At 46.3% G+C, this 26506-nt stretch overlaps 1 protein-coding gene across 1 annotated transcript in view; it reads left to right on the plus strand.

Moving 5' to 3' along the window:
• Positions 1–5375: 5375 nt before the first annotated feature.
• The window catches only part of LOC127914917 (T-cell-specific surface glycoprotein CD28-like), a 61929-nt gene continuing 40798 nt past the window's right edge, over positions 5376–26506 (plus strand). Inside the window, exons 1-2 of the mRNA XM_052492693.1 lie at positions 5376–5556; positions 24416–24742. Of these exons, the coding sequence (XP_052348653.1) occupies positions 5463–5556; positions 24416–24742 (421 nt within the window). The 5' untranslated portion in view covers positions 5376–5462. The remainder of the gene's footprint in view (positions 5557–24415; positions 24743–26506) is intronic.

The raw sequence follows: 26506 nt of genomic DNA on the forward strand, positions 1-26506 counted from the left end.
CGGGACTCCTAATCACGGCCGGATGTGATGCTTCTTGTGTACTGAGATGCAGTGTCTTAGACCACTGTGCCACTCGAGAGCCCCCATTGGGCCTATCGCCTACTGTATAAACCTCATTGCTAATGAACTGTTTTTAATTGGTTAATGTTGCATAGTTTGTTTTGTTTTTAAGTCATGTTTTTTTTTTTTTAATCTGAGTAGTAGATCTCTGCTTGCATTTTGACTCAGAAAAGGTTGGTGACCACTGAATTAGGGTGTAGGAAGCAGCTAAATCTACACACCGAATGTTTAGAACAATAAACTGCCATTTATTGGATTAGGCAGCTCGAGTGTCCGATCGATTACAACAAGGATGTGTCCATATGAATATAGCAGGTTATCAGAGATGTTCCTCTTCCTACTACTGTCGGTAATACAGAGCGGTGCAGCTGAGAGGCAGTGTGACCGGGTGGTGCTCGGCGGTGTTCGCACCATGCTCGATTAGGTAGAAAGCCTGGTGATTTATATTTATTTATTTAACTAGGTAAATCAGTTAAAGAACTAATTATTATGTTACAATTACCGGACTACCCCGGCTGTAAATACATCAGTACATACATGTAACAGATGAGCTAGCTAGCGACAATAAATCATTGTTTTCTCATATATATATATTTTTTTTTAGGGGTTCATAACTTCTGTTGACTGTAAGTACGTTTTAATTCATGGCGATATGATGTTAAAGCGATTCACTTTTCACAGGGGCGAAAATGTGTTTACTCCGTTGCTACGGTAACCGGCGGCTGTTGTCTTCAGTGTGTTGAATTTCCGGGTTCGCCTTCAAAATAAAAGTCCCTATCTGAGAGTGATGGCAGAACGGATACAAATTGTGATAACGTGCCATATTTAGACTAGCTCATGCTAAACAAGGTTGGAATGTTACAATTTAAAATAAAAAAATGTATTAGTTTGACAATAAACAGAACAAATCATTGAATTCACATTGTGGATGTATAAGAATGCATAACTGCATTGGGGGCATAGTTATAGGCACTGTACGTCTTTACTTATGGCATGAAACAGGGTATCAGTATACTCAGTGGTTATCTGACCTTTAAATTGTACAAAGATTAGAGAAAACATTTCAGATATAGATCGTAAATCGCACATAAATTTGAACAACAAAATCGAGATTATATTTTTAGGCCATATCGCACAGCCCAAAAATAGAGTGCTTCGCTGTGGCATCAAACATGAACCAACAGTGCTGTGATGAGACCATTTAGAAATTACAGGGTGGAAACACAGATGAAACACTGGCACGAGAACACGCCCCTATCAGTGACTCGCCACGCCCTTATCATGTGTAGGCCTAATTCAGAATTTACATCGTACATATTGCCCCAATTAGGGTTGCCTTACTTAATGGTATGTCACATTATTCTCCCCGGCAATAGTGTTCACAGGCCGGGAACCATCCACGACTTTTCTCTGTGCTTGTCCTTCGGCTGACATACACTGCATTATTCCATGAACAGGGCACCAAAACATTAGCCTCGTACAAACCACAACACACCCATTTAGCCTGAAAACGTCCAAACCAGCTCCAGATGCAATTCAATTCTCATCTGCTGCCTTCGTTGAAATTAATCAACGTTGTAGTCTCATGCATTTTTGGCCTAGCGATAAACGTGTTGTTTTTCTTGCATTTAAAACACAGGATAAATCTGCCTTGGCCATTTGTGTTTCCAAATGTCTCTAGATTTCACCGCTGTAGAAATGTAGGCTAATCATGGTAGCCTGATGGGGCTCCATATCAGCGAATAGGCTAATGAGTAATCCGTTATAATAACCTCAAATTCAACATTGCATCGATTTAACAGATGAGCGTCCGCTGATTCCAACGTACCATGATTATAAAAACGTTTTGCAAATGCAAAATATTGCTCGTAAATCAAGGTGGGTTTCAAGAGAGACAGAATGTAAGCGGCTACTTACTATCACAAATCCAGAATGTTTTCCTCTGTATCCAACGGGAAAACTGCTACAATTGATCGGCACATGCAATATTGTGATTTCAATTGGTCGGTTTTCAGAATTGAACGGTTTTCACCGGCGATGCCGACTCCTTGGCTTCGTAACTACTCTGACACTGATTCCTTCCAGCTCCATTCTGTAAAAACCAGTCAGGAGCGCGCCGCAGATGGGAGGCGCGTTCCCGAATTCCTGTTTCCTGTCCAGAGGAGACGAGGCCTGCAGTCCCTCGGTGCTGCAATCAGTCTCGACCAATCAACCAACCAACCGAGCGAAAACAAACGCTATTTATTTGAGATCGTCAGTCACACAAATAACAGTGATTTAAATACATACATGTTTTCTTACCTGCATGTGCCTATATTGTACAGACAGGTCTCATGTAACAGAATAATTTTAAACCGTCCCTCGCCCATACCCGGGCGCGAACCAGGGACCTTCTGCACACATCAACAACAGTCACCCACGAAGCATCGTTCGTTACCCATCGCTCCACAAAAGCCGCGGCCCTTGCAGAGCAAGGGGAACTACTACTTCAAGGTCCCAGAGCAAGTGACGTAACCGATTGAAACGCTATGTAGCGCACACCGCTAACTAAGCTAGCCGTTTCACATCCGTTACACTCACTCGGGAGTATCTATGTCTGGGAATGGGGAAATACTCCTTATATGCTTGATCATATTACCACTAAAGAAATATTGTATATTGGTGGTTCCTCTTCAAAGGCCTGTAATGTGAGACTGGTGAGTATCTATACAGTGAGACTGTTAAAATTGCCCCTTGGACGCTGATCTTGGGTCAGTTTAGCATTTTCCCCACTAATAGTTAAAGATAGGATTGGGGGAGGGCAGGCTGATCCTAGATCTGTAACTAGGAGAAACTTCACCCTGGAGCAAGAGGGGACATGTGGGGTCGCAGTGATTGTTTCCCCCAGGCCTGAAGACAAACCACATGAAACAGGTCATGGTCAATTACTAATCTAAGCCCAGGGCCTGAGGTCAGACAGTATATCTAGCCAGCACAGGAGGCTGCTGGGAGGAGGACGGCTCACAATAATGGAGGAACGGAGCCATGCGTTTTCTGTATTATATTTTCTGTATTATTATTCTTTTGTATTTTCTCTCTTTTTTTCGATCTTGTCTCATCGCTGCAACTCCCCAACGGGTTTGGGGGAGGCGAAGGTCAAGTCATGCGTCCTCCGAAACATGACCCGCCGAACCGCTCTTCTTAACACCCGTCAGCTTAACCTGGAAGCCGCACCAATGTGTCGGAGGAACACCGTTCAACCGATGAACGAGGTCAGCCTGCAGGAGCCCGGCCCGCCACAAGGAGTCGCTAGAGCGCGATGAGCCAAGTAAAGCTCCCCCTGACCAAACCCTGCCCGAACCCAGACGACACTGGGCCAGTTGTTTGCCGCCCTATGGGACTCCCGATCATGGCTGGTTGTGACACAGCCTGGGATCAAACCAGGTTCTGTAGTGACCCCTCTAGCACTGCGATGCAGTGCCTTAGACCTAGCACTGCGATGCAGTGCCTTAGACCTAGTGCCTTAGACCTAGTGCCTTAGACCTAGCACTGCGATGCAGTGCCTTAGACCGGTGCCACTCGAAAGGCCTTGTTTTATGTATTTGATACCATTCCACTCATTTGACATTTTTGTCATTTAGCAGACGCTGTAACCTACAGTTAGTGCATTCATCTAAAGACAGCTAGGTGGAACAACCACATATCACAGTAGCATAGTAAGTGGGATTTTTTTAAATACTCATTAAAGAGTGGGTGTCTGTCTGCTTTGTAGTAGAGTTTCAAATGTTTTCAGAAGATGTTACCGTGTTAAAATACACCTGACTCTGTTCTGTGGAACCATCACCACATTGTGGTTGAAAACGCCCAACTTCCTCTCTCTGGCTCTGTCTGTTAGCTGCAACATCTCTCTCTCTCTTCTAACCCAAACCCATCTATCTCAGATCTGGCTGTGATGCCAATTTCACCCTATTCCCTATGTAGTGCACTACTTTAGACCAGAGCCCTACGGCACCCTATTCCCTATGTAGTGCACTACTTTTGACCAGGTCACATAGGGTGCTATTTGAGATGTCATGCCCAGAGACCAGGGGTTTTAAACCCAACAGGGAGGTGAAGAAGGTGAAGAGAGGGAGGAGAGAGGGAGGAGAAGAGAGGGAGGAGAGAGGGAGGAGAAGAGGGAGGAGAGAGGGGGGAGAGGAGGGAGAAGAGAGGGAGGAGAAGAGAGGGAGGAGAGAGGGAGGAGAAGAGGGAGAAGAGAGGGAGGTGAGAGGGAGGAGAAGAGGGAGAAGAGAGGGAGGTGAGAGGGAGAAGAGAGGGAGGTGAGAGGGAGGAGAGGAGGGAGGAGAGAGGGAGGAGAAGAGAGGGAGGAGAGAGGGAGGAGAAGACGGAGAAGAGAGAGAGGGAGGTGAGAGGGAGGAGAAGAGGGAGAAGAGAGGGAGGTGAGAGGGAGAAGAGAGTGAGGAGAAAAGAGGGAGGAGAAGAGGGAGAAGAGAGGGATGTGAGAGGGAGGAGAAGAAGGAGAAGAGAGGGAGGTGAAGAGGGAGAAGAGAGGGAAGAGAAAAGAGGGAGGAGAAGAGGGAGAAGAGAGGGAGGTGGAGAGGGAGGAGAAGAGGGAGGAGAAGAGGGAGAAGAGAGGGAGGAGAAGAGGGAGAAGAGAGGGAGGAGAAGAGGGAGAAGAGAGGGAGGTGAAGAGGGAGAAGAGAGCATGTGAAGACAAAGGGAGGAGAGGGTAAAGAGAGGGAGGAGAAGAGAGGAAGGAGTGACTCACAAATATGGAAGGAGTGACTCACAATTCAGGCAGACACCCACAAAGTGCAAATGCACAGTGGAATAAAACAGTTCATTTAAAAAAAAGATTTCCTACCTGATCTGTAACCGAGGAAAACTTGTAGAAATTCTAAAGAAATACTTAGCAGAATATGGGCCTGGTTGGCAGTATATGGGTTTGTAAATAATATAGTAATATAGCAGGACAAGTATGTAAAATGTAGTCTGTAACAGTCAACTCAGTCTATATAGTGTAGTCTATGAATGCCCAGACATATCGAGTGTGTACCTGTCAAAGGGCACTCTATTCCCTATATAGTGCACTACTTCTATGAGTTCTGGTCAAAATAAGTGCACTAAATACCCACTGGGCACAGACTTCAATTCAACATCTATTCCACGTTGGTTCAACGTTAATTTAAATGACGTAGAAACAACTTTGATTCAACTAGTGGGTAGGCAACGGGGTGTCGTTTGACAAACAATGACAGTCTAGTAGTCTGTGAATACATATTGTTATTTACCACAGTCAAGTGTGTGGGTGTGTTTGTTTTCACCCCTCTGCTCGGGGTGAAAACTGTATCCTCCTAGCATCAAGGTGAATCAGAAACATCCTCTACTCTCTTCTAGCCCTGCTATCACTTCAGGAGAACAAGATGGAGGGTAATTTATGGATGACAACGATTCTCCTGTCCTTCTCTCTTTCAGATAATCTGTTTACAGAACTCTCCCAACGTCCCGACTGCAACGGTGAGATTCAGATACGCTTCTACATCTGTACTTACTTTCTGTTTGTGGTTTTAGGTTTCTGTTTAAACACCGTGTTCTACATCTGCTGATGTAAGAAAAGCAAAAAGGGGCTCTAATGAATCCATTTGATAGAAATCGGATGGATGTCCGTGTCAGAGTAGTGTTTTTCTGAAGATACTGCATCGTAAAGCATCATTTATCAGTTATGTAAGGCCGTCTGCGGGATGATCTTTCATCTGCCATGAAAACTTCTGTAAAATACATTGGATGTATTCTGTCAGTTGTCGTAAATTTTAAAATGAAAATCAAAAGTCGATGTGAAAAGATTTTCAACAGATTGAATGAACACATAGTTTATTATAGTTAGTTTATAGTTTATTGGTAGTGTAGTTCAAGATACGTCAAATTAGTAACATTTTACATTCATATAGATATAATGCTGTATTTCTAAATTTAAAAAATATATATGTTAATGTCATATAGGGGCGGCAGCGTAGCCTAGTGGTTAGAGCGTTGGACTAGTAACCGGAAGGTTGCGAGTTCAAAACCCCTGACCTGACAAGGTACAAATCTGTCGTTCTGCCCCTGAACAGGCAGTTAACCCACTGTTCCCAGGCTGTCATTGAAAATAAGAATATGTTCTTAACTGGTTAAATAAAGGTAAAAATTACAAAAATTAAATATATGTATCATTTGTACAAGTCTTTATTAAACATGTAGTTATTTGTTCCATGTGTAAAACCTGGTACTACTTATTATATAGGTGGATATCTATATATATATATATATAGCGCTTTGCAACAAAACATGATCATTTGTCTCTCTGAAATGAAACCTTCAAGTGTGTGTCATTGAACAACCCCATGCCGTGATTCGGGTTGTGAGAAAACACACCAATCTCTTTCATTTCATGTTTATTTAAGCTTTATTTTAACAGGGAAGACATATTGAGACCGAGGTCTCTTTTTTAAAATTCGCCCTGTATTTTGCAATATAAACGTGGGCCCCCCAGTTTTGCCGTGGTATTGTGATACAAAGTGTCCCGGTGTGCTTTAGGACCATGCGGACTCCTCTAAGCAGTCTGGTGGGCCGGCTGAATTGTCCCGGTGTGCGTTAGGACCATGCGGACTCCTCTAAGCAGTCTGGTGGGCCGGCTGAAGTGTTCCGGCTGGATTTAGGGCAGCATGCTGACAGCCTGTGTGGTGGCAAAGCTTCTGGAAGGCTGGCTCCAAACCCAACCGCAGTCCCGCAATGTTATTTTAGGCGTATGTGACGCAGCTCGCTTGCTTGCCCCACGGAGGTAGTTGGTTTTATAGTCGGACATTCAACAGCCATTCGCCCAAAAGCCCTTTACAAATGTAAAAATCAGTAACTAATTCACCGTTTGTCACAGAAACATCAAATTGATGATTTATTCTATAAATGTCTAGTATACTTTTACAACCTTTGTTTTGAGTAGAAATTCCAGTTTTGATTTGATAGAAATCCAGAAAATCCCAAATATTGCATTTAAAGAAGAAGAAACCAATAACTAATTCAGTGATTGTCACAGAAAACGTGAAAATATGCATTTATTTGCAATAACTTTAAAGAAATTTTCATTTTAAGTGCAATTGGTTCTACATGAAATTAGACAATGTTTACATAACGTTGTACAATGTTTACCATCTTAAATTGTATGCCAAGTCAATGGTTGCAATCTTAAATTGTATGCCAAGTCAATGGTTACAATCTTAAATTGTATGCCAAGTCAATGGTTGTATTTTTAGTGCAACAGTTCCGCATTTTAAAGTAGTTACAAGGCACAACAGTCACTAATTTATACGTCTCTAATTTATCAGCAAAGAGGCCCCCTTCCAATCATTTTCTATTTTGGCTTTGTTGAAGTCCTTCTTTGTCATCCCCAGACAAGCTGAATGGTGCCGTCCCCTGAGGTAATAGACTCAACTGTTCAACACTTACAGCCAAATGTTTAATAGCCCAGGTATTCCCAGAGCACATTCTGGAAAGTCTCTAGTCACAGTGGTCACTTTATTAGGTACAACCATCTATGCATCTGGAGCAGCGTGAATTCAGAACAACTGATGAAGCTGGGAAAGGAGATGGACTGTTTAAGTCCAGTTGGAGTTACAGACAGTAAAAGCTGAGGTTTGGAATTATAAAATAAAATAAACAGATTTGAAACTTTTCTGAGTTACCAAACACCATCACAGACTGTGCTGTCATTTTGCACATTCTGAAGTTCAAAACAAACAGAATACCTGAATACTTCTCTGCATGCTTTTAGTGTCCAGCAAGCCAAGACCACGGGACTTGATGTATGTAGGAGCAGTTTAGTATCGCAAATAGGGTGGTGAACCTAATAAAGTGACAACTGAGTGTAGATATCACAAACAACTCCTTATGAACAGTCTGTCTGTTATACGTTTGATCAATGGGTATAATGGTCAATCTGATCCCCAAGGTCCTCAGACTCACTTGAATATATGAGTTGGAGATAAATGAGAAAATATGGAACCAGGACATTAAAACACTGGCAGAATTATTTCATCCATTCACATAAAATGTCTTTTAAAGTATAAATACCCTTCTAAGACCACTGTCTTTCTAGATGTTTTAGAAGGTTTGCAAATAGTTCTTTCTACAAGGAATGTGAATTGAAAGGGATTTGGTAATACCTATGTAGGTGACCTAGTTTCTCCACTGGTATAATGTGTGGTAGTTGCACACCTCCCTGCTGAAATATGTAGAGCTGATTTGGGCCAGTTTACTTTTTTTTATTTTTTTTATTTTTTCATTTTCTTTTGTGGACAAACCACATTTTCATGTAGGCTTTGTGCTAGCAGAGAGAGCAAATAGCATACGGACAGCCTGGTTGAAGTCCTAGTTTTTAATGGTTAGTGCCAGTAGATTGCAGAGGGGTTCACATACAGTTCAGAGGTAAATTATAATGTATACATTTAGGCCAAAAACCAAACATGTACAGTCCACTTCTTCTTGGCACAGCCAGAAGAGGACTGGCCACCCCACATAGCCTGGTTCCTCTCTAGGTTTCTTCCTAGGTTTTGGCCTTTCTAGGGAGTTTTTCCCAGCCACCGTGCTTCTACACATGCATTGCTTGCTGTTTGGGGTTTTAGGCTGGGTTTCTGTACAGCACTTTGAGATATCAGCTGATGTACGAAGGGCTATATAAATAAAATTTGATTGATTGATTGATTAAATTAGTGGTTTATTTTGTTATCCACCCTCTGGTATATTTAAATACTAATATATTTATGCAGTATATACATACACAACCGTCTGAAGTTTGGGGTCACTTAGAAATGTCCTTGTTTTTGAAAGAGATATATAAAAAAATAGTCCACTAAAATAACATCAAATTGATCAGAAATACAGTGTAGACATTGTTAATGTTGTGAATGACTATTGTAGCTGGAAACATCTGATTCTTTATAGAATATCTACATAGGTGTACGGAGGCCCATTATCAGCAACCATCACTCCTGTGTTTCAATGGCACGTTGTGTTAGCTAATCCAAGTTTATCATTTTAAAAAGGCTAATTGATCATCAGAAAACCCTTTTGCAATTATGTTAGCACAGCTGAAAACTGTTGTTCTGATTAAAGAAGCAATAAAACTGGCCTTCTTTAGACTAGTTGAGTATCTGGAGCATCAGCATTTGTGGGTTTGATTACAGGGTCAAATTGGCCAGAAACAAAGAACTTTCTTCTGAAACTCGTCAGTCTATTCTTGTTCTGAGAAATGAAGGCTATTCCATGTGAGAAATGGCCAAGAAACTGAAGATCTCGTACAACACCGTGTACTACTCCCTTCACAGAACAGCGCAAACTGGCTCTAGCCAGAATAGAAAGAGGAGTGGGAGGCCCCGGTGCACAACTGAGCAAGAGGACAAGTACATTAGTGTGTCTAGTTTGAGAAACAGACGACTCACAAGTCCTCAACTACCAGCATCATTAAATAGAACCCGCAAAACACCAGTCTCAACGTCAACAGTGAAGAGTCGACTCCTGGGTGCTGGCCTTCTTGGCAGAGTTGCAAAGAAATATCCAAATCCTCTGTCTTGGTAAAAAGCAGAGGGATGGTCCTGGAGAAATGTAACCAATCGCAGATGAATAGACAGAGCTCTAGATGTAAGGACTGACCATCCATGAGCATAACAGGATAGTTTTAACCATTATGAAGCTGTACACTGTTTGTTTACATTTACAAGTTTAGGGTTCTGATGGGGTGTGACAGTGGAACTCAGCTCAAGAGGCATTTATAAGTAAGCTATATTTTAGTTTTATTCTTCAAAATGCAATGCAATATTAATTATATATATATATATAGTCCAGAAATGGACGTAGCAACTACAGATGGCCCCTTTAAGTCTATCAGAAGTGTGCTCATGTGTCTATTAGGTCAAAAACAATATTATTTATTTAATCAGCATGAATTAGATTGAGCAATAAAAGCCCCGATTTTAATTCCATCGGCTGGGATCCACACTATGCAGCTGTTATTCTACAGGCTGGGATCCACACTATACAGCTGCTATTCTATAGGCTGGGATCCACACTATGCAGCTGTTATTCTGTAGGCTGGGATCCACACTATGCAGCTGTTATTCTATAGGCTGGGATCCACACTATGCAGCTGTTATTCTATAGGCTGGGATCCACACTGTTATTCTATAGGCTGGGATCCACACTGTTATTCTACAGGCTGGGATCCACACTGTTATTCTATAGGCTGGGATCCACACAGTTATTCTATAGGCTGGGATCCACACTGTTATTCTATAGGCTGGGATCCACACTATGCAGCTGTTATTCTATAGGCTGGGATCCACACTGTTATTCTATAGGCTGGGATCCACACTATGCAGCTGTTATTCTATAGGCTGGGATCCACACTGTTATTCTATAGGCTGGGATCCACACTGTTATTCTATAAGCTGGGATCCACACTGTTATTCTATAGGCTGGGATCCACACTGTTATTCTATAGGCTGGGATCCACACTGTTATTCTATAGGCTGGGATCCACACTGTTATTCTATAGGCTGGGATCCACACTGTTATTCTATAGGCTGGGATCCACACTGTTATTCTATAGGCTGGGATCCACACTGTTATTCTATAGGCTGGGATCCACACTGTTATTCTATAGGCTGAGATCCACACTATGCAGCTGTTATTCTATAGGCTGGGATCCACACTGTTATTCTATAGGCTGGGATCCACACTATGCAGCTGCCTGACCTCAGCACCATCATAGACTGGTCTCCCCCTGTCTGCCCTACCTCAGCACCATCACAGACTGGTCTCCCCCTGTCTGCCTGACCTCAGCACCATCACAGACTGGTCTCCCTCTGTTTGCCTGACCTCAGCGCCATCACAGACTGGTCTCCCTCTGTCTGCCTGACCTCAGCACCATCACAGACTGGTCTCCCTCTGTCTGCCTGACCTCAGCACCATCACAGACTGGTCTCCCTCTGTCTGCCTGACCTCAGCACCATCACAGACTGGTCTCCCTCTGTCTGCCTGACCTCAGCACCATCACAGACTGGTCTCCCTCTGTCTGCCTGATCCTGCTGAGACCACCCCAGTCATCATCTGATCCTCCTAAAATGAAGCATGCCAAAAAATGACCTTGGTGTACATTTATACATTATATTATCCAAGAATAGAATCAATGGTTCCAATAATTTAAATGACCATTAGTCCCAGATCTCAGACAGTATCTTTAAGCTGCTGTCCTGTAGGTTTATCCATTAATTCAAGAAGGAACTTTGCATCATTCACCGATATTGTTAATATACTGCAGAATCACCTGAGCGCCGTAGACTGGTCTTCCCTGGCTGTCTGACCCTGCTGGGAGCCCTGTCAGATCTGATCCTGCTCAGACATGATGAGCATAGTGTTGTGTACTGACTGCACTAGAGTGCTGCGTTCCCTCAGGATGCCTGCGGGACCGGCGGATCCCGACAGAGCTCATTGGGGAGCGGTCTGCATTTTTCATGCTGTGGGCGGGAGCTGTCGGTAAAACAGACTACTTCAGGATTAAAATATTTTTGTTATTCCAAGAGATTATTTGAAAACTGTCTTCTTTCTGCTTTGTATGCGTTAGCCTAAATATTGTATTAAAAGCACATATTTTTTTAGCATGATTCCCAGAATTCACTGCTTCAACTTCAGTAGCCTACCTCTCCTAGTTGGGAGTGAGAGTTCAAGTGCGCCTAGTGAGTGTGTTCTCATTGAAATAGTGTGGACTGCCTATATGGGTGGGTGTCAGTTAACTTGAATATGATTGGACCGTAGTTTACTACAGTGTCTGTAAATAAATATTTATGATAGAAAGAAGCGGAGGGCGCTCAACCAACGTGAGTCGATGTGCAATCAAAATATGTCCTAATTAAAAAGGAATAGGCACAACGCACAGAGGTCAGACTACGATGGTGAGCGCGCGTTGCGCCAAGGGGTGCTACTTTGGTTTTAGAAGTGGGAGGGACATACATTATTTTTTAATTTTCCAGTCCGATAAACACTCCGAACAGCCTACCGACCAATCGGAGGTGTCCACATGGTCCTAAAGCACACCGTTGCCTCGTTTGATAAAATATGGAGGATGGGAAATGGGGGATGGGGAGGGGGGGGTAATCAATAAATATTGGGTAATAAATATTGATGACCCATTCATTTGTCACTGCCTGCAAATCGCCTCCTAAAGAGGCAGGATATATCCTATAGGACTAAACGTAGTGCGTTTTGCTGTCATCATTTTTGCTGCTTTCAGTTCAGTAGCAGTACCTGTGAGATCAGGTGAGCGTGTTGTCTCTGTTAACTAGAACAGGCTATAACCTATGTATACATGGGCAGAGAAGCACGGGGCAGTTATGGTTCCAAGGAAATGTACTTCCTAAATAGGCCTATGATTAGGCTATAGTTTACTACATTGCCTAGAAATAGGACCTAAATATTGATCACCCATATTTCTCAGTCTGAAAATATTCCCACTCCTTAAAGAGGTAGAGCCTCTCCAACTCTGCTCTCTTCAAACTAAATCTAGTTTATTGGCTGATAAAGGGAGAATATCTGGTCATTGAACCTATATTTCTTGAGTTATTTATGGATTTGCTAATTAGCTAATTATATATAGCTTATAGCTAATGCAGCATATGGGGCATAGAGCTAATGCAGCATAAGAGGCATAGAGCTAATGCAGCATAAGAGGCATATAGCTAATGCAGCATATGAGGCATATAGCTAATGCAGCATAAGAGGCATATAGCTAATGCAGCATAAGAGGCATATAGCTAATGCAGAATATGGGGCATATAGCTAATGCAGCATAAGAGGCATATAGCTAATGCAGCATAAGAGGCATATAGCTAATGCAGCATATGAGGCATATAGCTAATGCAGCATAAGAGGCATATAGCTAATGCAGCATAAGAGGCATATAGCTAATGCAGCATAAGAGGCATATAGCTAATGCAGCATATGAGGCATATAGCTAATGCAGCATAAGAGGCATATAGCTAATGCAGCATCAGAGGCATATAGCATCAATGCAGCATATGAGGCATATAGCTAATGCAGCATATGAGGCATATAGCTAATGCAGCATATGAGGCATATAGCTAATGCAGCATATGAGGCATAGAGCTAATGCAGCATATGAGGCATATAGCTAATGCAGCATATGAGGCATATAGCTATATGAGGCATAGAGCTAATGCAGCATAAGAGGCATATAGCTAATGCAGCATATGAGGCATATAGCTAATGCAGCATAAGAGGCATATAGCTAATGCAGCATATGAGGCATATAGCTAATGCAGCATAAGAGGCATATAGCTAATGCAGCATAAGAGGCATATAGCTAATGCAGCATAAGAGGCATATAGCATAATGCAGCATAATGCAGCATAGGCATATAGCAATGCAGCATAAGAGGCATATAGCTAATGCAGCATAAGAGGCATATAGCTAATGCAGCATATGAGGCATATAGCTAATGCAGCATATGAGGCATATAGCTAATGCAGCATATGAGGCATATAGCTAATGCAGCATAAGAGGCATATAGCTAATGCAGCATAAGAGGCATATAGCTAATGCAGCATATGAGGCATATAGCTAATGCAGCATAAGAGGCATATAGCTAATGCAGCATAAGAGGCATATAGCTAATGCAGCATAAGAGGCATATAGCTAATGCAGCATAAGAGGCATATAGCTAATGCAGCATATGAGGCATATAGCTAATGCAGCATAAGAGGCATATAGCTAATGCAGCATATGCTAATGCAGCATATAGCTAAGCTAATGCAGCATATGAGGCATATAGCTAATGCAGCATAAGAGGCATATAGCTAATGCAGCATAAGAGGCATATAGCTAATGCAGCATAAGAGGCATATAGCTAATGCAGCATAAGAGGCATATAGCTAATGCAGCATAAGAGGCATATAGCTAATGCAGCATAAGAGGCATATAGCTAATGCAGCATAAGAGGCATATAGCTAATGCAGCATAAGAGGCATATAGCTAATGCAGCATATGAGGCATATAGCTAATGCAGCATAAGAGGCATATAGCTAATGCAGCATAAGAGGCATATAGCTAATGCAGCATAAGAGGCATATAGCTAATGCAGCATATGAGGCATATAGCTAATGCAGCATAAGAGGCATATAGCTAATGCAGCATAAGAGGCATATAGCTAATGCAGCATAAGAGGCATATAGCTAATGCAGCATAAGAGGCATATAGCTAATGCAGCATAAGAGGCATATAGCTAATGCAGCATATGAGGCATATAGCTAATGCAGCATAAGAGGCATATAGCTAATGCAGCATAAGAGGCATATAGCTAATGCAGCATAAGAGGCATAGCTAATGCAGCATAAGAGGCATATAGCTAATGCAGCATATGGGGCATATAGCTAATGCAGCATATAGCTAATGCAGCATATAGCTAATGCAGCATAAGAGGCATATAGCTAATGCAGCATAAGCTAATGCAGGGCATATAGAGCTAATGCAGCATATGGGGCATATAGCTAATGCAGCATAAGAGGCATATAGCTAATGCAGCATAAGAGGCATATAGCTAATGCAGCATAAGAGGCATATAGCTAATGCAGCATAAGAGGCATATAATGCAGCATATGAGGCATATAGCTAATGCAGCATAAGAGGCATATAGCTAATGCAGCATATGAGGCATATAGCTAATGCAGCATAAGCTAATGCAGCATAGAGCTAATGCAGCATAAGAGGCATATAGCTAATGCAGCATATGGGGCATATAGCTAATGCAGCATATGAGGCATATAGCTAATGCAGCATATGGGGCATATAGCTAATGCAGCATAAGAGGCATAGAGCTAATGCAGCATAAGAGGCATATAGCTAATGCAGCATATGAGGCATAGAGCTAATGCAGCATATGAGGCATATAGCTAATGCAGCATAAGAGGCATATAGCTAATGCAGCATATGAGGCATAGAGCTAATGCAGCATAAGAGGCATATAGCTAATGCAGCATAAGAGGCATATAGCTAATGCAGCATATGAGGCATAGAGCTAATGCAGCATAAGAGGCATATAGCTAATGCAGCATAAGAGGCATATAGCTAATGCAGCATAAGAGGCATATAGCTAATGCAGCATAAGAGGCATAGAGCTAATGCAGCATATGGGGCATAGAGCTAATGCAGTATATGAGGCATATAGCTAATGCAGCATAAGAGGCATAGAGCTAATGCAGCATATGAGGCATATAGCTAATGCAGCATAAGAGGCATAGAGCTAATGCAGCATATGAGGCATATAGCTAATGCAGCATAAGAGGCATATAGCTAATGCAGCATAAGAGGCATATAGCTAATGCAGCATAAGAGGCATATAGCTAATGCAGCATAAGAGGCATAGAGCTAATGCAGCATATGAGGCATATAGCTAATGCAGCATAAGAGGCATATAGCTAATGCAGCATATGAGGCATATAGCTAATGCAGCATAAGAGGCATATAGCTAATGCAGCATATGAGGCATAGAGCTAATGCAGCATATGAGGCATATAGCTAATGCAGCATAAGAGGCATAGAGCTAATGCAGCATATGAGGCATATAGCTAATGCAGCATAAGAGGCATAGAGCTAATGCAGCATATGAGGCATATAGCTAATGCAGCATATGAGGCATATAGCTAATGCAGCATAAGAGGCATATAGCTAATGCAGCATAAGAGGCATATAGCTAATGCAGCATATGGGGCATAGAGCTAATGCAGCATATGAGGCATATAGCTAATGCAGCATATGAGGCATAGAGCTAATGCAGCATAAGAGGCATAGAGCTAATGCAGCATAAGAGGCATAGAGCTAATGCAGCATAAGAGGCATAGAGCTAATGCAGCATAAGAGGCATATAGCTAATGCAGCATATGAGGCATATAGCTAATGCAGCATAAGAGGCATATAGCTAATGCAGCATATGAGGCATAGAGCTAATGCAGCATATGAGGCATATAGCTAATGCAGCATATGAGGCATAGAGCTAATGCAGCATATGAGGCATAGAGCTAATGCAGCATATGGGGCATATAGCTAATGCAGCATATGAGGCATAGAGCTAATGCAGCATAAGAGGCATATAGCTAATGCAGCATATGAGGCATATAGCTAATGCAGCATATGAGGCATATAGCTAATGCAGCATATGAGGCATAGAGCTAATGCAGCATATGAGGCATATAGCTAATGCAGCATATGAGGCATATAGCTAATGCAGCATAAGAGGCATATAGCTAATGCAGCATAAGAGGCATATAGCTAATGCAGCATAAGAGGCATATAGCTAATGCAGCATAAGAGGCATATAGCTAATGCAGCATAAGAGGCATATAGCTAATGCAGCATAAGAGGCATATAGCTAATGCAGCATAAGAGGCATATAGCTAATGCAGCATAAGAGGCATATAGCTAATGCAGCATAAGAGGCATATAGCTAATGCAGCATAAGAGGCATATAGCTAATGCAGCATAAGAGGCATATAGCTAATGCAGCATAAGAGGCATATAGCTAATGCAGCATAAGAGGCATATAGCTTATGCAGCATAAGAGGCATATAGCTAATGCAGCATATGGAATTCATTTTCCACATGTAAATAGCCCTCTTCAGTAGTCCTCAAAGCATGCCATTCCATGAGCGCAGCATTTATTTTTCAACTCGAATCATGGAGCCCAATCAGTCCTCTAATAACAAGAAAATCATAAACCACAGAGCAGGGCTGGCTAATAAGTCCATATTTTTGGGGTCATGTTCAGGTAAATACATTTGGCTAATCTATACTTCCTGTTCTTGAAGATCAAGGGGTATAACATTAGTTAGAATGACTGGAAGAGTTTGGTTTTTAATGTAAAGATATAATTTAATCATATGATTATATGTCCTAGAAAGCGATGGGTTAGAAGAAGTGTACATAACCAACCCATAAAGTTAAATTGAACGTCCATATATGACCAGCTAAGTAAATGATAACAATGATTTATCCTGCAATAGATGTGGTTCAATTGGTAACCTACACTATTGTCTTATATATATATATATGTTGTTCAATTGGTAACATACGTTTGTGTCTTCCTCTAACACCTCTTAAAGGGAAAGTAATCTAAAAGTAACTGAATGTAATCAGATTACGTTACTGAGTTTGGGGTAATCCAAAAGTTACGTTGCTGATTACAAGTTTGGAAACTAGTAACTGTAACGGATTACATTTAGAAAGTAACCTACCCAACCCTGTCACCTACCCAACCCTGTCACCTACCCAACCCTGTCACCTACCCAACCCCGTCACCTACCCAACCCCGTCACCTACCCAACCCTGTCACCTACCCAACCCCGTCACCTACCCAACCCCACCTCACCTACCCAACCCCGTCACCTACCCAACCCCGTCACCTACCCAACCCCGTCACCTACCCAACCCCGTCACCTACCCAACCCCACCTACCCAACCCTGTCACCTACCCAACCCCGTCACCTACCCAACCCTGTCACCTACCCAACCCTGTCACCTACCCAACCCTGTCACCTACCCAACCCCGTCACCTACCCAACCCCGTCACCTACCAAACCCTGTCACCTAACCCAACCCCGTCACCTACCCCCCGTCAACCCCCCCGTCACCTACCCAACCCTGTCACCTACCCAACCCCGTCACCTACCCAACCCCCTACCCAACCCTGTCACCTACCCAACCCTGTCACCTACCCAACCCTGTCACCTACCCAACCCTGTCACCTACCCAACCCTGTCACCTACCCAACCCTGTCACCTACCCAACCCTGTCACCTACCCAACCCTGTCACCTACCCAACCCTGTCACCTACCCAACCCTGTCACCTACCCAACCCTGTCACCTACCCAACCCTGTCACCTAACCCAACCCTGTCACCTACCCAACCCCGTCACCTACCCAACCCTGTACCTACCCAACCCTGTCACCTACCCAACCCTGTCACCTACCCAACCCTGTCACCTACCCAACCCTGTCACCTACCCAACCCTGTCACTACACCTACCCAACCCTGTCACCTACCCAACCCTGTCACCTACCCAACCCTGTCACCTACCCAACCCTGTCACCTACCCAACCCTGTCACCTACCCAACCCTGTCACCACCTACCCAACCCCGCCACCTACCCAACCCCGTCACCTACCCAACCCTGTCACCTACCCAACCCTGTCACCTACCCAACCCTGTCACCTACCCAACCCTGTCACCTACCCAACCCTGTCACCTACCCAACCCTGTCACTACACCCTGTCACCCAACCCTGTCACCTACCCAACCCTGTCACCTACCCAACCTGTCACCAACCCAACCCCGTCACCTACCCAACCCTGTCACCTACCCAACCCTGTCACTACACCTACCCAACCCTGTCACCTACCCAACCCTGTCACCTACCCAACCCTGTCACCTACCCAACCCTGTCACCTACCCAACCCTGTCACCTACCCAACCCTGTCACCTACCCAACCCCATCACCTACCCAACCCTGTCACCTACCCAACCCTGTCACCTACCCAACCCTGTCACCTACCCAACCCTGTACCTACCCAACCCCGTCACCTACCCAACCCTGTCACCTACCCAACCCTGTCACCTACCCAACCCTGTCACCTACCCAACCCTGTCACCTACCCAACCCTGTCACTACCCAACCCTGTCACCTACCCAACCCCGTCACCTACCCAACCCTGTCACCTACCCAACCCCGTCACCTACCCAACCCCATCACCTACCCAACCCTGTCACCTACCCAACCCTGTCACCTACCCAACCCCATCACCTACCCAACCCTGTCACCTACCCAACCCTGTCACCTACCCAACCCCGTCACCTACCCAACCCTGTCACCTACCCAACCCTGTCACCTACCCAACCCTGTCACCTACCCAACCCTGTCACCTACCCAACCCTGTCACCTACCCAACCCTGTCACCTACCCAACCCCGTCACCTACCCAACCCTGTCACCTACCCAACCCTGTCACCTACCCAACCCTGTCACCTACCCAACCCTGTCACCTACCCAACCCTGTCACCTACCCAACCCTGTCACCTACCCAACCCTGTCACCTACCCAACCCTGTCACCTACCCAACCCTGTCACCTACCCAACCCTGTCACCTACCCAACCCCGTCACCTACCCAACCCTGTCACCTACCCAACCCCGTCACCTACCCAACCCTGTCACCTACCCAACCCTGTCACCTACCCAACCCTGTCACCTACCCAACCCTGTCACCTACCCAACCCTGTCACCTACCCAACCCTGTCACCTACCCAACCCTGTCACCTACCCAACCCTGTCACCTACCCAACCCTGTCACCTACCCAACCCTGTCACTACACCTACCCAACCCTGTCACCTACCCAACCCTGTCACCTACCCAACCCTGTCACCTACCCAACCCTGTCACCTACCCAACCCTGTCACTACACCTACCCAACCCTGTCACCTACCCAACCCTGTCACCTACCCAACCCTGTCACCTACCCAACCCCGTCACCTACCCAACCCTGTCACCTACCCAACCCTGTCACCTACCCAACCCTGTCACCTACCCAACCCTGTCACCTACCCAACCCTGTCACCTACCCAACCCTGTCACTACACCTACCCAACCCTGTCACCTACCCAACCCTGTCACCTACCCAACCCTGTCACCTACCCAACCCTGTCACCTACCCAACCCTGTCACCTACCCAACCCCGTCACCTACCCAACCCTGTCACCTACCCAACCCTGTCACCTACCCAACCCTGTCACCTACCCAACCCTGTCACCTACCCAACCCCGTCACCTACCCAACCCTGTCACCTACCCAACCCTGTCACCTACCCAACCCTGTCACCTACCCAACCCTGTCACCTACCCAACCCTGTCACCTACCCAACCCCGTCACCTACCCAACCCTGTCACCTACCCAACCCTGTCACCTACCCAACCCTGTCACCTACCCAACCCTGTCACCTACCCAACCCCGTCACCTACCCAACCCCGTCACTACCTCACCTACCCAACCCTGTCACCTACCCAACCCTGTCACCTACCCAACCCTGTCACCTACCCAACCCCGTCACCTACCCAACCCCGTCACCTACCCAACCCTGTCACCTACCCAACCCTGTCACCTACCCAACCCTGTCACCTACCCAACCCTGTCACCTACCCAACCCTGTCACTACACCTACCCAACCCTGTCACCTACCCAACCCTGTCACCTACCCAACCCTGTCACCTACCCAACCCTGTCACCTACCCAACCCCGTCACCTACCCAACCCCGTCACCTACCCAACCCTGTCACTACACCTACCCAACCCCGTCACCTACCCAACCCTGTCACCTACCCAACCCTGTCACCTACCCAACCCTGTCACTACACCTACCCAACCCTGTCACTACACCTACCCAACCCTGTCACCTGCCCAACCCTGTCACCTACCCAACCCGTCACCTACCCAACCCTGTCACCTACCCAACCCTGTCACCTACCCAACCCTGTCACCTACCCAACCCTGTCACCCCAACCCTGTCAACCCTGTCACCTACCCAACCCTGTCACCTACCCAACCCTGTCACCTACCCAACCCTGTCACCTACCCAACCCTGTCACCTAACCAACCCTGTCACCTACCCAACCCCTGTCACCTACCCAACCCTGTCACCTACACCTACCCAACCCTGTCACCTACCCAACCCTGTCACTACACCTACCCAACCCTGTCACCTACCCAACCCTGTCACCTACCCAACCCTGTCACCTACCCAACCCTGTCACCTACCCAACCCTGTCACTACACCTACCCAACCCTGTCACCTACCCAACCCTGTCACTACACCTCACCCAACCCTGTCACCTACCCAACCCTGTCACTACACCTACCCAACCCTGTCACCTACCCAACCCTGTCACTACACCTACCCAACCTGTCACCTACCCAACCCTGTCACCTACCCAACCCTGTCACCTACCCAACCCTGTCACCTACCCAACTCTGTCACCTACCCAACCCCGTCACCTACCCAACCCTGTCACCTACCCAACCCTGTCACCTACCCAACCCTGTCACCTACCCAACCCTGTCACCTACCCAACCCTGTCACCTACCCAACCCTGTCACCTACCCAACCCTGTCACCTACCCAACCCTGTCACCTACCAAACCCCGTCACCTACCCAACCCTGTCACCTACCCAACCCTGTCACCTACCCAACCCTGTCACCTACCCAACCCTGTCACCTACCCAACCCTGTCACCTACCCAACCCTGTCACCTACCCAACCCTGTCACCTACCCAACCCTGTCACCTACCCAACCCTGTCACTACCCACCTACCCAACCCTGTCACCTACCCAACCCTGTCACTACACCTACCCAACCCTGTCACCTACCCAACCCTGTCACCTACCCAACCCTGTCACCTACCCAACCCTGTCACCTACCCAACCCTGTCACCTACCCAACCCTGTCACCTACCCAACCCTGTCACTACACCTACCCAACCCTGTCACCTACCCAACCCCTGTCACCTACCCAACCTGTCACCTACCCAACCCTGTCACCTACCCAACTCTGTCACCTACCCACCCCTGTCACCCACCCAACCCTGTCACCTACCCAACCCTGTCACCTACCCAACCCTGTCACCTACCCAACCCCGTCACCTACCCAACCCTGTCACCTACCCAACCCTGTCACCTACCCAACCCTGTCACCTACCCAACCCTGTCACCTCCCACCTCACCCCAACCCTGTCACCTACCCAACCCCGTCACCTACCCAACCCCGTCACCTACCCAACCCTGTACCTAACCAACCCTGTCACCTACCCAACCCTGTCACCTAACCAACCCTGTCACTACACCTACCCAACCCTGTCACCTAACCAACCCTGTCACCTACCCAACCCTGTCACCTACCCAACCCTGTCACTACACCTACCCAACCCCGTCACCTACCCAACCCCGTCACCTACCCAACCCTGTCACTACCCCTACCCAACCCTGTCACCTACCCAACCCCGTCACCTACCCAACCCTGTCACTACACCTACCCAACCCTGTCACCTACCAACCCTGTCACCTACCCAACCCCGTCACCTACCCAACCCCGTCACCTACCCAACCCTGTCACTACACCTACCCAACCCTGTCACCTACCCAACCCTGTCACCTACCCAACCCTGTCACCTACCCAACCCTGTCACCTACCCAACCCTGTCACCTACCCAACCCTGTCACCTACCCAACCCTGTCACCTACCCAACCCTGTCACCTACCCAACCCTGTCACCTACCCAACCCTGTCACCTACCCAACCCCGTCACCTACCCAACCCTGTCACCTACCCAACCCCGTCACCTACCCAACCCTGTCACCTACCCAACCCTGTCACCTACCCAACCCTGTCACCTACCTACAACCCTGTCACCTACCCAACCCTGTCACCTACCCAACCCTGTCACCTACCCAACCCCGTCACCCCACCCAACCCTGTCACCTACCCAACCCCGTCACCTACCCAACCCTGTCACCTAACCAACCCTGTCACCTACCCAACCCTGTCACTACACCTACCCAACCCTGTCACCTACCCAACCCTGTCACCTACCCAACCCTGTCACCTACCCAACCCTGTCACCTAACCAACCCTGTCACTACACCTACCTACCAACCCTGTCACCTACCCAACCCTGTCACCTACCCAACCCTGTCACCTACCCAACCCTGTCCCTGTCACCTACCCAACCCTGTCACTACACCTACCCAACCCTGTCACCTACCCAACCCTGTCACCTACCCAACCCCCAACCTTACCTACCCAACCCTGTCACCTACCCAACCCTGTCACCTGCACCCAACCCTGTCACCTACCCAACCCCGTGTCTACCCAACCCTGTCACCTACCCAACCCCGTCACCTACCCAACCCTGTCACCTAACCAACCCTGTCACCTACCCAACCCTGTCACTACACCTACCCAACCCTGTCACCTACCCAACCCTGTCACCTACCCAACCCTGTCACCTACCCAACCCTGTCACCTAACCAACCCTGTCACTACACCTACCCAACCCTGTCACCTACCCAACCCTGTCACCTAACCAACCCTGTCACCTACCCAACCCTGTCACTACACCTACCCAACCCTGTCACCTACCCAACCCTGTCACCTACCCAACCCCGTCACCTACCCAACCCTGTCACTACACCTACCCAACCCTGTCACCTACCCAACCCTGTCACCTACCCAACCCTGTCACCTACCCAACCCTGTACCTTAGTCACCGGCTTCATCAGAAAGTGCATCGACGACATCGTCAATGACCGTATGTACAGTTGAAGTCGGAAGTTAACATACACCTCAGCCAAATACATTTAAACTCAGTTTTTCACAATTCCTGACATTTAATCCAAGCTTTAAGTTCCTGACTGATTTCTTGAGATGTTGCTTCGATATTTCCACATAATTTTCCTCCCTCATGAAGCCATCTATTTTGCGTAGTGCACCAGTCCCTCCTGCAGCAAAGCACCTCCACAACATGATGCTGCTTCACTGTTGGGATGGTGTTCTTCAGCTTACAAGCGTCCCCCTTTTCCCTCCAAATATAACAATGGTCATTATGGCCAAACATTTCTATTTCTGTTTCATCAGACCAGAGGACATTTCTCCAAAAAGTACTATCTTTATCCCCATGTGCAGTTGCAAACCGTATTCTGGCTTTTTTATGGCGGTTTTGGAGCAGTGGCTTCTTCCTTGCTGAGGGGTGCAAAACTGACCCAGGATAAGCTTCCTAAGGGTAACTTCACCCGACACCTCTACAGGCTCTTGATTTCTAACTCAAAGAATCCGAACCCTGTTGTCTTCTGGAACGTGACGTCACTATCCCAACAGGAGGGACGCCACGTTTCAGTGCAGACGTAAAATAATACTGAAGTTCCTCACCCACCAAACTAGCGTCCTGTCCAGTGGGGTGTACCCTACATCAATCTGCCTCACTACAGAAACAGGAGATAGACTAGTGTCCTGTCCAGGGGGTGTCCTGTACATCAAGCTGTCTCACTACAGAAACAGGAGATAGACTAGTGTCCTGTCCAGTGGGGTGTACTTGTCCATCAAGCTGTCTCACTACAGAAACAGGAGATAGACTAGTGTCCTGTCCAGGGGGTGTCCTGTACATCAAGCTGTCTCACTACAGAAACAGGTTCCTGCCCTCTAACATGTCATAGTCACTTAACCCACCCTCCTTGTTTCCCCATACAGACAGACCTCTGTCCATACAGAGTGTATCTCTCCACAGCAGAGTGTCCATCTCCTGCCCCAACATGACAGGAGACGATCTGAGATTCCACCTCTCTTTGAACCGGTCCCTCGTTCACACCACAGTGCTCAAGAGGAACCAGAATCACACCAGAAACAACCAATCAGACACCTGGGTCCAGTTCTACCCAGCTGAACAGAACCTGAACCACAACTTAACCAACCGCTATGTGTTCACGGTCAATGGAACAGGACTGTACATCTGCAGAGCAGAGAGGCTGTGGTCACCCCCTTATAAAGTGGATTCTGTTCACACTCTACTGATAACAAGTAAGGGACTGAATACAAAGATGATGCACAGCACAAATGAACTGACCTGGTCCGAGATCTATAACACAACCAGACTATCTTAGCCTGGTCCCAGATCTATAACATCTCTAACAGAACCATACTATCTTAGCCTGGTCCCAGATCTATAACACAACCAGACTATCCAAGCCTGGTCCCAGATCTATAACACAACCAGACTATCTTAGCCTGGTCCCAGATCTATAACACAACCAGACTATCCAAGCCTGGTCCCAGATCTATAACACAACCAGACTATCCTAGCCTGGTCCCAGATCTATAACACAACCAGACTATCCAAGCCTGGTCCGAGATCTATAACACAACCAGACTATCCAAGCCTGGTCCCAGATCTATAACAGAACCATACAATCCTAGCCTGGTCCCAGATCTATAACAGAACCATACTATCCTAGCCTGGTCCCAGATCTTTAACAGAACCATACTATCCTAGCCTGGTCCCAGATCTTTAACAGAACCATACTATCCTAGCCTGGTCCCAGATCTATAACAGAACCATACAAGAACCTATCCTGGTCCCAGATCTTTAACTCAACAGAACCATACTATCCTAGCCTGGTCCCAGATCTTAACAGAACCATACTATTCTAGCCTGGTCCCAGATCTTTAACAGAACCATACTATCCTAGCCTGGTCCCAGATCTTAACAGAACCATACTATCCTAGCCTGGTCCCAGATCTTTAACAGAACCATACTATCCTAGCCTGGTCCCAGATCTTTAACAGAACCATACTATCCTAGCCTGGTCCCAGATCTTTAACAGAACCATACTATCCTAGCCTGGTCCCAGATCTTTAACAGAACCATACTATCCTAGCCTGGTCCCAGATCTATAACAGAACCATACTATCCTAGCCTGGTCCCAGATCTATAACAGAACCATACTATCCTAGCCTGGTCCCAGATCTATAACAGAACCATACTATCCTAGCCTGGTCCCAGATCTATAACAGAACCATACTATCCTAGCCTGGTCCCAGATCTATAACAGAACCATACTATCCTAGCCTGGTCCCAGATCTATAACAGAACCATACTATCCTAGCCTGGTCCCAGATCTATAACAGAACCATACTATCCTAGCCTGGTCCCAGATCTATAACAGAACCATACAATCCTAGCCTTGTCCCAGATCTATAACAGAACCAGACTATTCCTAGCCTGGTCCCAGATCTATAACAGAACCATACAATCCTAGCCTTGTCCCAGATCTATAACAGAACCATACTATCCTAGCCTGGTCCCAGATCTATAACAGAACCATACTATCCTAGCCTGGTCCCAGATCTATAACAGAACCATACTATCCTAGCCTGGTCCCAGATCTATAACAGAACCATGAATCCTAGCCTGGTCCCAGATCTATAACAGAACCATTCTATCCTAGCCTGGTCCCAGATCTATAACAGAACAAGACTATCCAAGCCTGGTCCCAGATCTATAACAGAACCAGACTATCCTAGCCTGGTCCCAGATCTATAACAGAACCATACTATCTTAGCCTGGTCCCAGATCTATAACAGAACCATACTATCCTAGCCTGGTCCCAGATCTATAACAGAACCATACTATCCTAGCCTGGTCCCAGATCTTTAACAGAACCATACTATCCAGCCTGGTCCCAGATCTATAACAGAACCATACTATCCTGCCTGGTCCCAGATCTATAACAGAACCATACATCCTAGCCTGGTCCCAGATCTATAACAGAACCATACTATCCT

Source organism: Oncorhynchus keta, chromosome 34 (assembly GCF_023373465.1).
Source record: "Oncorhynchus keta strain PuntledgeMale-10-30-2019 chromosome 34, Oket_V2, whole genome shotgun sequence".
Taxonomy (NCBI): Eukaryota; Metazoa; Chordata; class Actinopteri; order Salmoniformes; family Salmonidae; genus Oncorhynchus; species Oncorhynchus keta.